The sequence below is a fragment of the Aquarana catesbeiana genome, linkage group LG03 (assembly GCF_042186555.1).
Source record: "Aquarana catesbeiana isolate 2022-GZ linkage group LG03, ASM4218655v1, whole genome shotgun sequence".
Taxonomy (NCBI): domain Eukaryota; kingdom Metazoa; phylum Chordata; class Amphibia; order Anura; family Ranidae; genus Aquarana; species Aquarana catesbeiana.
Window position 1 is genome coordinate 271,261,071 of NC_133326.1, and position 15,032 is coordinate 271,276,102.

Below are 15,032 nucleotides of genomic sequence, written 5' to 3' on the forward strand. Positions count from 1 at the left end.
CTCCTCCATAAACGGTTCTTGAATCCTTAACAGTCTGGGACAATACACAGAGAGCATCATGCAAGGATCTCTCCGCTTCATCCAAAATCTGCTGTGTTGCTCCACGAAGAACAATTGTACAAGCTTCTCCTGAAATGTCAGAGTACATTTGAGTAAAAAAAAAAAAAAATAATAATTTGGTTTATCCAGTAATTTAGGGCATGTGCACCTTCTACTGCACTTTTGCTGATTGAGCCCACATGCAGATACATTGCAAGATGGAGTATGAGAACAGCTACTGCAAAAGTTTTAATGAAAAAAAACAAAAAAAAGTGTGACATTTAGAAACACATACATACCCAATGCAACCCCTGAGAAATGGATGAGATTATCTTCGCCAATCATTACTTCTTCAATAAGTTTACAGCTTCCAAGTTTTACGAGCTCAGGATGATCGAAAGTGGAAGCGATGTCTCCACCTGAAAACAAAAAGGAGGTGTCAGATGGAAAAAAAGGAAAAGCAGACTGTTTTAGCACAGTTTAGCATAGACAGCACAGTATGCTACTACAGAAAATGTTAAACACACCGTTTTTAAATTTCCTGGAATGTTTGATCTGTATAAAAAGTCAATATGTTCATAAATAGGAAAACTACAGCTGAAATATCATATGCAGTAAATGTTTGTATTTTCAAATGAAATTGTCACTTCTACAAAATAAATATTACCACGTAACAGCGGGCATCTTTATTGCTTTTAAATCAGGGAAAGGTATCTTTATTGGTAATGAAATAATTTTCCATGTTCTAATGAAGCTCCCAGCCTTTGTGCATGCTGCAACCGTGGCCTTCTCTTCAGCTCTGACTCACTAGTGCTATTTTCTGGTGTAAGTCTAGGTAGAGATGATGTAGAGGCCAGAGTGTGCATCCAGGAAGTAACTTCTGGAGTGCAGAGAAGACCATTTGAATACCAACAAAAAGGTATCTGCAAGATGTATTGCGGTGGTAACGAAGTATTGTTTGATATTGGATTGACAAGAACGCAATTCTCTTAAATAATTACCGTAGCTTCTGAAACACCAACTACAAAAGGGGTCCTTGACTTAAACGTAAGTTTACCTGTCACAAGTGCCAGGCGCTCCACACCAACAAAATCTGCATGTTCTATGGCCATAACACCAGCTGTTGCAAACAACTGTTCAGGGTAATTGTAAATCAGTTGCCTGTGATCAGAAAAAAAAAAACAAAGGTTTACATTAAAATTAAAATGCAAGGTATAGTGCATTCTCAATGAGCACATATTTTGAGTTATTGCAGTGTTTAACTTTGCTTGCTGTCAAATGTTTAAAATAAGGTAGTAAACACAGAGGGAGCGCATCATTTTTAACAAAAATTGCCAACTTGACTTGCTTTGGGAAAAGCAGCAATAAAATATAATATAAAAAGATATTGTGTAGCACTGCAAAGCATAAGGCTAAGCTTGCATATGTAATGTGCTAATAAAGGCTGCCTTTATAGATTATAGGGCAGTTTTTAGAAGCAAGCCGATTACAAAGTTCAATGGTTAAACTTGCTGTTCAGTCATTAATATTGGGTCAATGCCCACCTGTCTTTGTGTTGTGCATGAATATAAAAACTGCATGCTGCATCTTTGGTGTAGTTTCCAGAAAAACACACACATTCCATCCGGGTAAATAGAAAAGTGTGTAACACACTCTGTACCTAAAACCTAGAAATGTGAAATGGCCCTTTAACTCCTATACTTGCCCAGAAGATGGCAAGTGCATTCTGAAAAGGTCAAATTACAGTACAGTATATTATAGCATCAATGTTATGGTACAGAACAGACAGGTCCTCATTTTATTATCTAGAAAAATGTAAAATAAAAATACAGTAAGGACCTGAAAAGGCAATGAATTCTCCACAGTAAAATCAGTTTCCATACTTATAAAGCCACTTGCCACAATACCTAGCAATACATCAGCATGAAGCCTTCAACCGAACAATCGGAGTGATCATTACCTGTTGATAAAGCAGTTGATTCCATGTTTCAGAATTCGTTCCACCTTCTCTTTCATCTTCTCCTTCTCTGCTTGCTCAATCTCTGCCACTTTTGCGGTTGAGTCTACTCGCACTCTTGAGCCAAACACCTAAAGGATAAATTTTATTAACAGTTCAAAGGAATCAAAAAAAAATAATACATTAGTTAAAGCATACAAAAATCACTAACCTTAATCTTATCAGTATCCATTCCTGTATTAGCAATAAGTATTTTAGCATTCTCAATGCGTTTTGGTTGATGCACACCAATTTTTTTGTCCAACAAGAAACCTAAATGAGAAATCAGCAGTTTGAGCTATGCAAAAGGGTTAAACAGAAAATTTCACAAAAATACAAAAGCAACACATACGTGGTCTCTATATAAATCTACTAAACTCGATTAAGATTAACCACTTCAGCCCCGGAAGGATTTGCCCCCTTTCCTGACCAGGCCATTTTTTTGTGATAAGGCACTGCGTTTTAACTGACAATTGCGCGGTCTTGCGACATCATACCAATGAACCAAACAAAATTTTTCCCCACAAATAGAGCTCTCTTTTGGAGGTATTTGATCACTCTTTGCGGTAATTTTTTGCGCTATAAACAAAACAAAGAACGACAATTTTGCAAAAAAAAAAAAAAAACCACACAATATGTTGTACTTTTTGCTTTAATAAATATCCAAAAAAAAAAAATAAAAAAAAAAAAGTTTCTTAATAAGTTTAGGCCGATATATCTTCTACATATTTTTGTTAATAAAAAAAAAAAACCTGCAATAAGCGTATATTGATTGGCTTGCGCAAAAGTTATAGTGTCTACAAAATAGGGGTTAGATTTATGTCATTTTTATTATTTTTTTTTTTTAACTAGTAATGGCAGCGATCTGCGATTTTTATCAGGACTGCGACATTGCGGACAGATCGTACACTTTTGACACTATTTTGGGACCACTGACATTTATACACCGATCAGAGCTAAAAATAGCCACAGATTTCTGTGTAAAAGTCACTGGCAGGGAAGGGGTTAACACTAGGGGGCGATCAAGGGGTTAACTGTGTTCCCTAGGTGTGTTCTAACTGTAGGGGGGATGGGACTGACTAGGGGAGGAGACCGATCAGTGTTCATACTAAGTATGAGCACACAATCTGTCTCCTCTCCCCTGAGAGAACCTGGGATGTGTGCGTTTATACACACACACACACACACACACACACACATCCCGGTTCTCGCTCTGTCACGAGCGATCACTGGGCCCAGGGGTCATCGTGCCCGCGCATCGGCTCCGGGGACACGCTGCGGGGGCGCGCGCCTGCTGTGACATCTTAAAAGGAGAGGCGTACAGCTACGGCGATTTGCGCAACCGTGCCAACCTGCCGCAGTATAACTATTATATATTTAAAATTAACCCTGTTGCAAATTGTACATATTACAGTAGATGGGGTCTTAATTTTGCTGTATTGATATCTCGGGCAACTTGGTATCCAATGCTTCTGGGTGTGTTGAATATCTAGTCCCCTGCTGCATGCTTTGGTTCTTTCCTCCACTATAGTGATCTAGGGGTTGGCAGAAAGAACCATAGTATGCTGCAGGGTAAGATGAATTTGACAAACCTCAACGTATCGGATACTAAGGGCAGCCGGAGATCTGCAATATAGTTACGTTTTTGAACACTGCCCACCACAAAAGATAAGTATTTATCGTCTTTTTTATTTTTACAGGCTGGTTTTACTTTCATCATGCACAGTTAGTGACCAGGTAACTAAGTGTAGGAAAGTAACATGAAAGACACAACCTTAAAAAGGTATCTGCTGGGAAAAAAAAATATTGGAGCCTTCATTGCTGGCTTATTTTTGAAGGCATAGGCTTTAGGGTTGTCACTGTTATGGTTACTTTGTTAATCACAGGATATATTAGTATCTACCCTGTCGCATGTCACATCTGTATACAAAAATCAACCTAAAAAAAAATATTAACACTCTTCCATTATTATATATAAATGCTCCTACTATGGAGGCTCTCAAAAGTTAGGACTGCAGATAATACTGCAGTGCCTTGTCACAGCCTCTGCAGCTGACACATACATTTTTAAATGTGTGCAAACGAAACCTGTTTTAACGTAAACTGTTAGACAGGAGAATTCACTTTGTTGCATTTCTTTGTTCTTGCCTGACATGCGTCGCCCTTCCATCTGCTCCTTGCAGTTAAGGCCAGTTATAGGTTGGGGCAGTTGCCACTTGTTTGTGCCAATAATGTTCACACTTTACAGGCACAAAACAGAACAAAGTTCAAAATATTCACAAATATTTATTACAAAATTGTTCATAAAAACAGACCTATAACAGATCATAAAAGCAAGTGTTGACACAAACCACTGCAATTAATTTACCACAGTACCCTAGTGTGGTTTACATACATGTGCAAAGTGCTACTCAATTATAGCAAAAATATGCTGTGGCAATGAGTCTCCGTAGGTCAGCGTTTTTCTCATTTCTGCTTCTTCAGGACTTAACCGGTCCCTGACCGGCTTACGTACATTTACTGCAGCACAATGGCACCGCTGCACAAAACCCCGTATATATACGGAGTTTCCTTTAAAAAATGCCAGAGGGCGCGCCCGATCGCGTGCATGGCGGGGGACCAGACGCTTGCACAAGCGCCAGCACAGGGATTTGTGTGTGTAAACACACAAATCCCTGTGCTATCAGAGGAGAGGATATATGCCGTTTGTTCCTAGTAATTAGGAACAGCGAAAAGTCTCCTCTCCTACTCAGTCCTATCCCCATACAGTTAGAACACAGTGAGGGAACATCCATTTAACTCAGACTCTTTACTGTGACACTCATATGTTTAACTCAGGTGCTGTCCATTTCTTCTGATCATCCTTGAGATGGTTCTACACCTTCATTTGAGTCCAGCTGTGTTTGATTATACTGATTGGACTTGATTAGGAAAGCCACACAACTGTCTATATAAGACCTCACAGCTCACAGTGCATGTCAGAGCAAATGAGAATCATGAGGTCAAAAGGAACTGCCTGAAGAGCTCAGAGACAGAATTGTGGCAAAGCACAGATCTGGCCAAGGTTACAAAAAAAATTCTGCTGCACTTAAGGTTTCTAAGAGCACAGTGGCCTCCATAATGCTTAAATGGAAGACGTTTGGAACGACCAGAACCCTTCCTAGAGCTGGCCATCAGACCAAACTGAGCTATCGGGGGAGAAGAGCCTTGGTGAGAGAGGTAAAGAAGAACCCAAAGATCACTGTGACTGAGCTCCAGAGATGCAGTCGGGAGATGGGAGACAGTTGTAGAAAGTCAACCATCACTGCAGCACTCCACCAGTCGGGGCTTTATGGCAGAGTGGCCCGACGGAAGCCTCACCTCAGTACAAATGAAAGCCCGCATGGAGTTTGCTAAAAAAAAAAAAAAAAAAAAAAAACACCTGAAGGACTCCAAGATGGTGAGAAAAAAAAAGATTCTCTGGTCTGATGAGACCAAGATAGAACTTTTTGGCCTTAATTCTAAGCGGTATGTGTGGAGAAAACCAGGCACTGCTCATCACCTGTCCAATACAGTCCCAACAGTAAAGCATGGTGGTGGCAGCATCATGCTGTGGGGGTGTTTTTCAGCTGCAGGGACAGGACAACTGGTTGCAATCGAGGGAAAGATGAATGCGGCCAAGTACAGGGATATCCTGGACGAAAACCTTCTCCAGAGTGCTCAGGACCTCAGACTGGGCCGAAGGTTTACCTTCCAACAAGGCAATGACCCTAAGCACACAGCTAAAATAACAAAGGAGTGGCTTCACAACAACTCCATGACCGTTCTTGAATGGCCCAGCCAGAGCCCTGACTTAAACCCAATTAAGCATCTCTGGAGAGACCTAAAAATGGCTGTCCACCAACGTTTACCATCCAACCCGACAGAACTGGAGAGGATCTGCAAGGAGGAATGGCAGAGGATCCCCAAATCCAGGTGTGAAAAACTTGTTGCATCTTTCCCAAAAAGACTCATGGCTGTATTAGATCAAAAGGGTGCTTCTACTAAATACCGAGCAAAGGGTCTAGTCTAAATACTTAGGACCATGTGAAATTTCAGTTTTTCTTTTTGAATAAATCTGCAAAAATGTCAACATCTCTGTGTTTTTCTGTCAATATGGGGGGCTGTGTGTACATTAATGAGGAAACAAGCAACAAGAGTTGGGACACTCAATATGCTTGTCCCACAGGAAAGATAATGACAACCACCGAGCATACGTTCTCAAAAACACATCAGACTGGTCTGAATCCTCTAATATGGGAAGAGATTCACCACAAAAGAAAAAATATAGCTTGATAGCAATACAGAGTAAACCCAGCCTAAAAATCGTATTAACCACTTGCCTAATGTGCACTTTAAAGCAATATTAAAGTCTTTTTTTTTGTTTAAAACAAACTTGTCATACTTGCCTGCTGCAGCCTGGATCAGTCTCTTCTCGGGTCCAACGCCAGCGCTCCTGGCTCCTCCCTCCTGCCCCCACACTAAGCAGCTTGCTCTGGGGGCACACAAGCGGGCGCGCTCCGGACCTGTGGCTCTGTGTCTCCATTGACACTAGGAGCTTGGCCCCGTACCCTCCCGATTGGTTTACTGGCTGTGATTGACCAATGGCTCCCACTGCTGCCAAAAGCCAAATAGGAGTTTGATTCCCCAGAGATGCAAGGCTTTCGTGGACATCACTGGATCAAGAGGGGGCTCAGGTATTAGGGTGGCCTGCTGCACACGGGTTTTTTACCTTCGTGCATAGAATGCACGAAGGTAAAAAAACCTTTACAACCACTTTAAAGCGGAGTTCCACCCACTTTTGAGAGTCTGTCTTAAACGAAAGACCACCTCTCCACCCCTCGTTTTTGGATATTAAAGTTTTTTTTCTTCTATCGTACCTTTTTATGAAGTACATAGTGTACTTCCGATCCATCTGGTCCGCGGCGCAGGACGTCATATCCTTTTTGTGTGGCAAGCGCCCCCCCCCCCCCCCCCCGCTGTCTCCTGGGACCTGTTTGTGACCCAGAAGACAGCTGGGCATTAATAAAGCGCCACCTAACTCGTGCATGAGCAGTAGGAAACAAGGCTCCACTGCCGGTTTCCCTTAGTTCGGATTGGGTGCAGACGCCGCCATTCTATGGATTGATCGGCCTCGGGGGGGGGCCGACATTGCGGGCTCCCTGGACAGGCAAGTCTCCTTATTTAAAGTCAGCAGCTACAGTGTTTGTAGCTGACTTAAAAAAAAAAAAAAAAAAAAAAAAAAAAAAACAAAAACGTGCGGGTGGAACACCGCTTTAACCCCCTTCCTGCCCAGGCCAAGGACATCACGACGGCCCCTTGGCAGTGTGCAAACGCGCTGTAGCCGTCATTCGGCTACAGCGTGGTCGTAAACTGGTAAATCACTTCCAGACCAGTGGCCATATATAGTTACATAGTAGGGGAGGTTAAAAAAAGACAAGTCCATCAAGTTTAACCTGTGTGTGTGCGCTTTTATGTCAGTATTACATTGAATATCCCTGTACATTGTGGTCGTTCAGGTGCCTATCGAATAGTTTTTTGAAATTATTGGATGTTCCCTGCTGAAACCACTGCCTGTGGAAGAGAATTCCACATCCTTACCGCTCTTACAGTAAAGAACCATCTACGCAGTTTAACCTCCCTGGCGGTGTTCCCGAGTGTGGCTCGGGGTTAAAATTCAGGACCATTAGCGGTAACCCCGAGCCACACTCGGGATTGCATCGCAGGATCCTGGTGCCTCCTTACTTACCTTGTCCCCGGGATCCTGCGATGTCCCCCGCAGTGTCCGCGGGCTGTGTCCTGTTCCGAAGCCTCTCTGTGCCAGGCTCCGTTCCCTGCGAGCGTCGCGACGCACGGGGGCGGAGCCTGGCGGCAAATTCAAAAAAATGTAAAAAGCATAACACATAGTACTGTAATCTTACAGATTACAGTACTGTATGAAATCATTTCACATCCCATTTGTCCCCAGTGCTCTGGCCCATGCCCTGCATGCAGTTTTATATTGCATATACTGTTCTTTCTGCCTGGAAACTGGAGATTGTCCATAGCAACCAAAAAAAGTGTCCCTTTACGTCAAAAATGGCTTTAGACCAGCTAGAAAACAGCGATAGTAAATTAGAACACTTGCAGAATTGAGCGATAGTGAATCGTGTGGAAATTTATTTTATTACTACTTATTTTTATTTTTTTTAATTTTTTTTTTTTTTTTATTATATTATAATTTATGTTTTTGTGTTTCAAACTTTATCATACCCGGGATATCTACTAGACTCTTGTTTGGACAGATTTAAGTGTGTTATTGTTAAGAATTACAGGCCTACAATATAAAACTCCAAATTTCCATGCAAAATAATTGTACCGCTTTCAGCACCTAAAATCAGAAAGAATCATACCGCCAGGGAGGTTAAAGTTCAACTGCTTCTCTTCTAATTTTAGTGAATGGTCGCGTGTCTTTTTAAATTCCCTTTTGTGGTAAAGTTTTATCCCTATTGTGGGTTCACCAGTATGGTATTTGTACATTGAAATCATATCCCCTCAAGCATCTCTTCTTCAGAGAGAATAAGTTCGGTGCTCATAACCTTTCCTCATAAATAAGGTGCTCCAGTCCCTTTATTAGCTTTGTTGCCCTTCTCTGGACCCTCTCCAGTTCCAGCAAATCCCTATTGAAGACTGATGCCCCGAACTGGACGGCATACTCCAGGTGAGGCCGGACCAGAGCCTTGGAGAGTGGGAGAATAATAGTTTTATCTCTGGAGTAAATCCCCTTTTTAATGCATGTCATTATTCTGTTTGCTTTGCTTGCAGCAGCTTGGCATTGCATGCCACCGCTGAGCCGATCATCTACTAGGACCCCCAAGTCCTTCTCCATCCTAGATTCCCCCAGAGGTTCCCCCCCTAGCGAGTAGATTGCATTCATATTTTTGCCACCCAAATGCATTATTTTACATTTTTCCTTGTCAAAAGAAGTTTATTGAGTATACAATGTTATAACGATACATAAAGTAAGTTTACAAGGATCTATAAAGTAAGCTCATTGTTTTACAGTAGGGTTTATATAGGTAAATATCATGAAATTTCAAATATTAAACATTGGGTTCACGTAAACCTAAATTAAAGATATATATCATTTCCTTAGTTACTTTTGTAGGTATTTAAATGATTTATACCTACTATACATATTGTTTACAAGTAGAGTGTATATAGGTCAAATAAATTCTGATAATGAGCTTTAATCGTAAGGTGGAGAAAAGGAAAGAGAAAGAAGAAAAAGGGTTGAAAGGTAGAGGTATGGTCCACAAGGTTGTCCCGCTCGTCAGTTTATTATTCTTTTTAGTTCTCTTTGAAGTATTTTACATTTTTCTACATTAAACCTCATTTGCCATGTAGTTGCCCACCCCATTAATTTGTTCAGATCTTCTTGTAAGGTTTCCACATCCTGCGGAGAAATTATTGCCCTGCTTAGCTTTGTATCGTCTGCAAATACTGAGATTGAGCCGTTTATCCCATCCTCCAGATCCCATCCTCCATTCCGAGTACTCCCCATTTATCACCACCCTCTGAACTCACCCCTTGAGCTAGTTTCCAATCCATGTACTCACCCCCTATGGTCCATGCCAACAGACCTTAGTTTGTACAGTAAGAATTTATGGGGAACTGTATCAAATGCTTTTGCAAAATCCAGATACACAACATCTTACGGGCCTTCCTTTATCTAGATAACAGCTCGCCTCCTCATAGAAGGTTAATAGATTGGTTTGGCAAGAACGATTCTTCAAGAATCCATTCAGAATACGGTTAATGATACAGTTTTCGCTACTAAAATCTTGTATATAGTCCCTTATCCCCTCCAAGAGCTTGCATACAATTGATAAGCTAACTGGTCTGTAATTCCCAGGGATGTATCTTGGCCCTTTTTTAAATAGTGGTGCTACATTGGCTTTTCTCCAATCAGCTGGTACCATTCCAGTCTGTGGACCGTTCGTAAAAATTGGGAACAATGGTCTGGCAATTACATGACGGAGTTCTTTAAGGACCCTCAGGTGCAAGCCATCTGGTCCCGGTGACTTATTAATGTTAAGTTTCCCAAGTCTATTTCTAATTCTATCTTCTGTTAGCCATGAGGGTGCTTCCTGCAGTTTTGGTTACTGAAGCCCCCCGTTTACCTCGTGAAGACTGAGGAGAAGAACAAATTCAATGCCTTCACCATCTCTCCATTCTTAGTAAGCAGAATCCCTTCATCATTCTTTATGGGGACAATATGATCTGTCCTCCCTCTTTTACTATTTATGTACTGTAGTTAAAGAATTTCTTGGGATTTTTTTTTACTCTCCTCCGCTATGTGCCTTTCGTGTGCTATCTTAGCCGCCCTGATTGCACCCTTACATTTCTTGTTGCATTCTCTGTAAAAGTTGGAAAGCTGATGATCCTTCAGCCTTGTATTTTTGTGAAGGCCTTCTCCTTTGCTTTTATATGCATTTTTACGTTGGCGTTAAGCCACCCAGGACTTTTATTAGCCCTTTTAAATTTATTTCCCATTGGGATGCACCGGCTAATACCCCAATTTCAATATGCTATTAAAGCATTTTATCCCATTTAGTACCTTCTAGCAAGGTTCGTAGTTTAGGGAAGTTGGCTCTTTTTTTATTCAGTGGCTTTGTATTCCCCTTATGTTTCCTATTTGTGTGATTTATACTGAAACGAATTGACCTGTGATCGCTTTTTCCTAAATTGCCCTGCATTTCCACATCCGTGAAAAGGTCTGTATTGTTGGTAATCAGTAAGACTAGTAACACTTTTTTTCTAGTTGGTGCATTTACCATCTGACCCATGAAATTGTCCTGCGAGACCTTTAGGAAATGGCAAGCTTTAGATGAATGCGCGGTACCTTCCGCCCAGTCTATGTCTGGATAATTAAAATCCCCCATTATAAGGACACTTCCCATCCTTGCGGCCAATCCAAATTGTGATAGGAGGTCTGCCTCCCCCTCCTCCCTCTGGTTAGGGGGCCTATAGCATACTCCCAGTATTACTTTCCTCCCTTTTGTAGCTCTACCCATAGGGATTCCACCTCCTCCCTTGGGGATGTCGTCTCTCACATTCACTTGTACATCATTTTTGATATAAAAGCATACCCCTCCCCTCCCCCTTTTTTATCCTCTTAATCCCTGCGATATTATTATTATACAGGATTTATATAGCGCCAACAGTTTACGCAGCGCTTTTCAATATAAAAGGGAAACAATACAGTTATAATACAATAAGATACAAGAGGATTAAGAGGGCCCTGCTCAGAAGAGCTTACAATCTAATAGGGTGGGGCAGGTGGTACAAAAGGTTGTAACTGTGGGGAATGAGCTGATGGAAGTGGTAAAAGATTAGTTAGAGACGTTATAGGCTTTCCTGAAGAGATGTGTTTTCAGGGATCGCCTGAAGGTAGCAAGAGTAGGGGATAGCCGGACAGGTGGAGGTAGCGAGTTCCAGAGGATGGGAGAGGCTCTGGAGAAATCCTAGAAAAGAGCATGGGAGGAGATGAGAGGGCTTGAGAGTAGGAGGTCTTGAGAAGAGCGGAGAGGACGATTTGGGTGATATTTGGAGATAAGATTGGTGATGTAGCTCGGAGCAGAGTTGTGAATGGCTTTGTATGTTGTGGTTAGTATTTTGAATTTAATTCGCTGGGTGATTGGGAGCCAGTGTAGGGATTGGAGGAGAGGGTTGGCAGACACTGAGCGGTTGGTAAGGTGGATAAGTCTGGCAGCAGCATTCATGATAGACTGGAGGGGGGATAGACTATGGAGAGGCAGGCCAATGAGAAGGGAGTTGCAATAGTCAAGGCGAGAGATAACAAGGGAGTGAATGAGGAGCTTGGTGGTTTCATTTGTTAAAAAGGGGCGAATTTTAGAGATGTTACAGAGGTGAATTCTACAAACTTTTGACAACGATTGGATTTGAGGCTGAAATGACAAGTCAGAGTCTAGGATTACACCTAGTAGCCTGGCGTGAGGGGAGGGACTGATGGTTGCATTGTTGATTTTGATGGAAAAGTCATGGAGGGGGCACAGGCTGGGGGGAACATTAACAGCTCAGTTTTAGAGAGCTTTAGTTTAAGGAAGTGGTGCAACATCCATGCTGATATGTCAGTTAGTAATGCAAGAGGAGACTGAAGGAGTGAGGTGAGGAGTAGACAGATAGATTTGGGTGTCATCGGCATATAAGTGGTACTGGAAGCCGTGGGCGGTTATCAAGTGACCAAGGGAGGAGGTGTAGATAGAGAAGAGAAGGGGTCCCTTGAATGGTTGCCAGCCGATCACGAGAGCTGTTGAACCAAGTCTCTGAAATTCCTACAAAATCGAAATTCTCCTTGTACAGTAGTAGCTCTAGTTCTCCCATCTTCTCCGCCAGACTCCTGGCATTGGCGTACATGCCACGTAGTTTAGACCAGTCACATACTATCTCCTTATGGCACAGGTGTCAAACACAAGGCCCACGGGCCGAACCCAGCCCTCATGTGGCCCTCGCACGTCTCCTGCAGCTGCAGGAGAGCTCCAGCCCTCCTCCAGACCCCTACTTTCTGCTTTCAAGCAATGCATCCAGCTTCTTCTCAGCAGCAGCATAAGGAAAGGGGGTGCACTGTGATGTTAGGGAGAGTGGGGGACTCAACTTCTGATGGTGGGGTGGCTCTTGACATCTAATGTAAGGGGAGGGGATGCGCTGGACATATAATCTTACAGATACAAACGGCCCTTTTGAGGACAATCATAATGCTGATGCGGCCCACGATGAAATAGAGTTTGACACCCCTGCCTTATTGGGTGTTCTGAGGTTGCAAATAGGACTTGTTACTGGTACTTACCTCGGGTTTAGATGCTTTAGTCAACCTACCACTAATGGCCCCAATACTATCCTCTGGAATTTGTTACACGCTGACTATCTCTACCACTGGACCATCCCCCCCGTCCTGCCTTTTTTTTGGTAATTGTACCACACGTGAGGTAAAGGCACAAACGCCAGAGGGATAATTCTAGCACCAGAGCTCACGTTTTAACCCTAAACTGGTAACCTGCAAATATTTTAAAGCTTTGCCTATGGATAATTTTAGGCAATTTAGATTGTCACCATTTCACGGGCATGCGCAATTTTAATTCTTGACAAGTTTGGTATCTAGTCAACACATCATCATCTTTTATATTTTACCAAAAAATTGGCCATTACATTATGTGCACCAATATCCATTTAAGTGCATTTTTTTTCTTGCAAATTTGCACTTAATAAATTGCTGGGCAAATATTGTGCGACAAAATTGCAACAACCACCATTTTATTTTCCAGGGCCTTTGGTTTTAGAAAATATATAATGTATGTGAAAAATTTCAAAATTGTCCCGGACAGCAAGTGGTTTTCAACTAAACCCACCCTAATAGTAGTAATGCACATTTCGATAATTTCTTTTCAGACGAATCTCTACCAATAGAAATAATTGATCTATAATCAAGAAATCAATTAACTGATATACCACACACAGGGAAGTTAATTTCAATCAATAGGCAAGATATACCTTTATGACCGTAAGGTATAGTTCATATCTCTGTTTCCACAATGTAATCTCATAACCTGATAAAAATACAATCATATTCATGAACAAGGGGATAATGGTAAAGAATTAGTACTTGGACTTTATAGGCACTGGATGTACACAATGTTGGAATTAAAAATATTTTTTATTATAAATTGATTAAAAATGCCTAGATACCGATACCGCACACAACTCATACACCAAGAAAGGATCCTGAATAATGACAGTATTCTTGTTGCAATAACAAAATTACCATAGTATTGAATCCCAGTTAAACAGTGGTTGTGTGATCACCACAGTATAATAAAATGGGCAAAGAAAGGATAAGTCACAAGCATGTGACTTCTAGATGATAGTTGGAGCTGCAGAGGGTCTCTGAAGAGAGGACGCGTTCCTCATAAAAAATATAGTTGAATATCAACATATCATAGATGCATGGTTGCTCGCTATCCTCCGCCGCTCCAGAGATCACAAACCGTTGTAATGTAAAATTGCATAATGTATAATTGTCTTATTGTATTTCATTTTTAATCAAATTTATAATAAAAATATTTTTAATTCTAACATTATGTACTTCAGTGCCTATAAAAAGTCCACGTACCAATTCTTTACCATTATCTCCAATTTGGGGGAGGTGACATGTTTAGACCATTTTGGTATCCATAGGGCCATCCTATGGTGATAGCTTGAATTAATCCTTTCAATATTCATGAACAAAAGTATCTCAGTGCTGCCAAAAGATGCAAAATTATCAATATTTTGCTCTGGCTGATCAACTCCACATGATGAAATCAAAATTGAAAAGGGAAGTTATGGCTATTCTTTTTGAAGATTAAATTTTTCTGCTCAAATACCATATCGACCAAATAAAACAAAAACATTATTATACAGGATTTATATCAACAGTTTTCACATTGAAGCGTGCATTTAAAGTTTTGGCTAGGCAGACAGTTTTTTGTAGCTAAACTAACTCATTTTTCTGGTAGCCAACAATTTTTTAGTTCATGTAAAATTAAAATGTACCTTCATCCAGATAAGAATCTGTTAAACTTCCTCCCAGCTTCTTAATGACATGAATTGCTTCCAAATTGCCAGAGCCTTTAAGTCTCAAAACAGCTTCCACAGCCAGTTTAGCAAAGTGGTCCTTGTGGTGGGTGAGCAGCTTAGAAGACAGGGTTGTCCTGGAAATGTTTAAAAGATCGGCCCGAAACTTCTCTTCATCATTTCTATGAAAGACAGTCAAACAAGAATGACTTATTACAAATTAGATGTGTTTAGAGAAGCATACGGCAAAAATCAAAGGCCAAGTTCAACTTTAGGATCAGGTTACACCCATTGAGGGTGTAACATGCCTTCCAGTGACCCACTTCCCCACTTTGTGACAGTGGGCGGGGGATCTTCTCCTTGCACC

The 15,032-nt window shown here is 41.3% G+C and overlaps 1 protein-coding gene across 1 annotated transcript in view; it reads right to left on the bottom strand.

Annotated features, from left to right (window-relative positions):
- The window catches only part of CCT2 (chaperonin containing TCP1 subunit 2), a 51,834-nt gene that overhangs the window by 10,424 nt on the left and 26,378 nt on the right, over positions 1-15,032 (bottom strand). The window contains exons 7-12 of the mRNA XM_073620060.1: positions 14,645-14,847; positions 2,208-2,308; positions 2,000-2,127; positions 1,097-1,200; positions 339-458; positions 1-129 (exon numbers count right to left, since the gene is read on the bottom strand). Of these exons, the coding sequence (XP_073476161.1) occupies positions 1-129; positions 339-458; positions 1,097-1,200; positions 2,000-2,127; positions 2,208-2,308; positions 14,645-14,847 (785 nt within the window). The remainder of the gene's footprint in view (positions 130-338; positions 459-1,096; positions 1,201-1,999; positions 2,128-2,207; positions 2,309-14,644; positions 14,848-15,032) is intronic.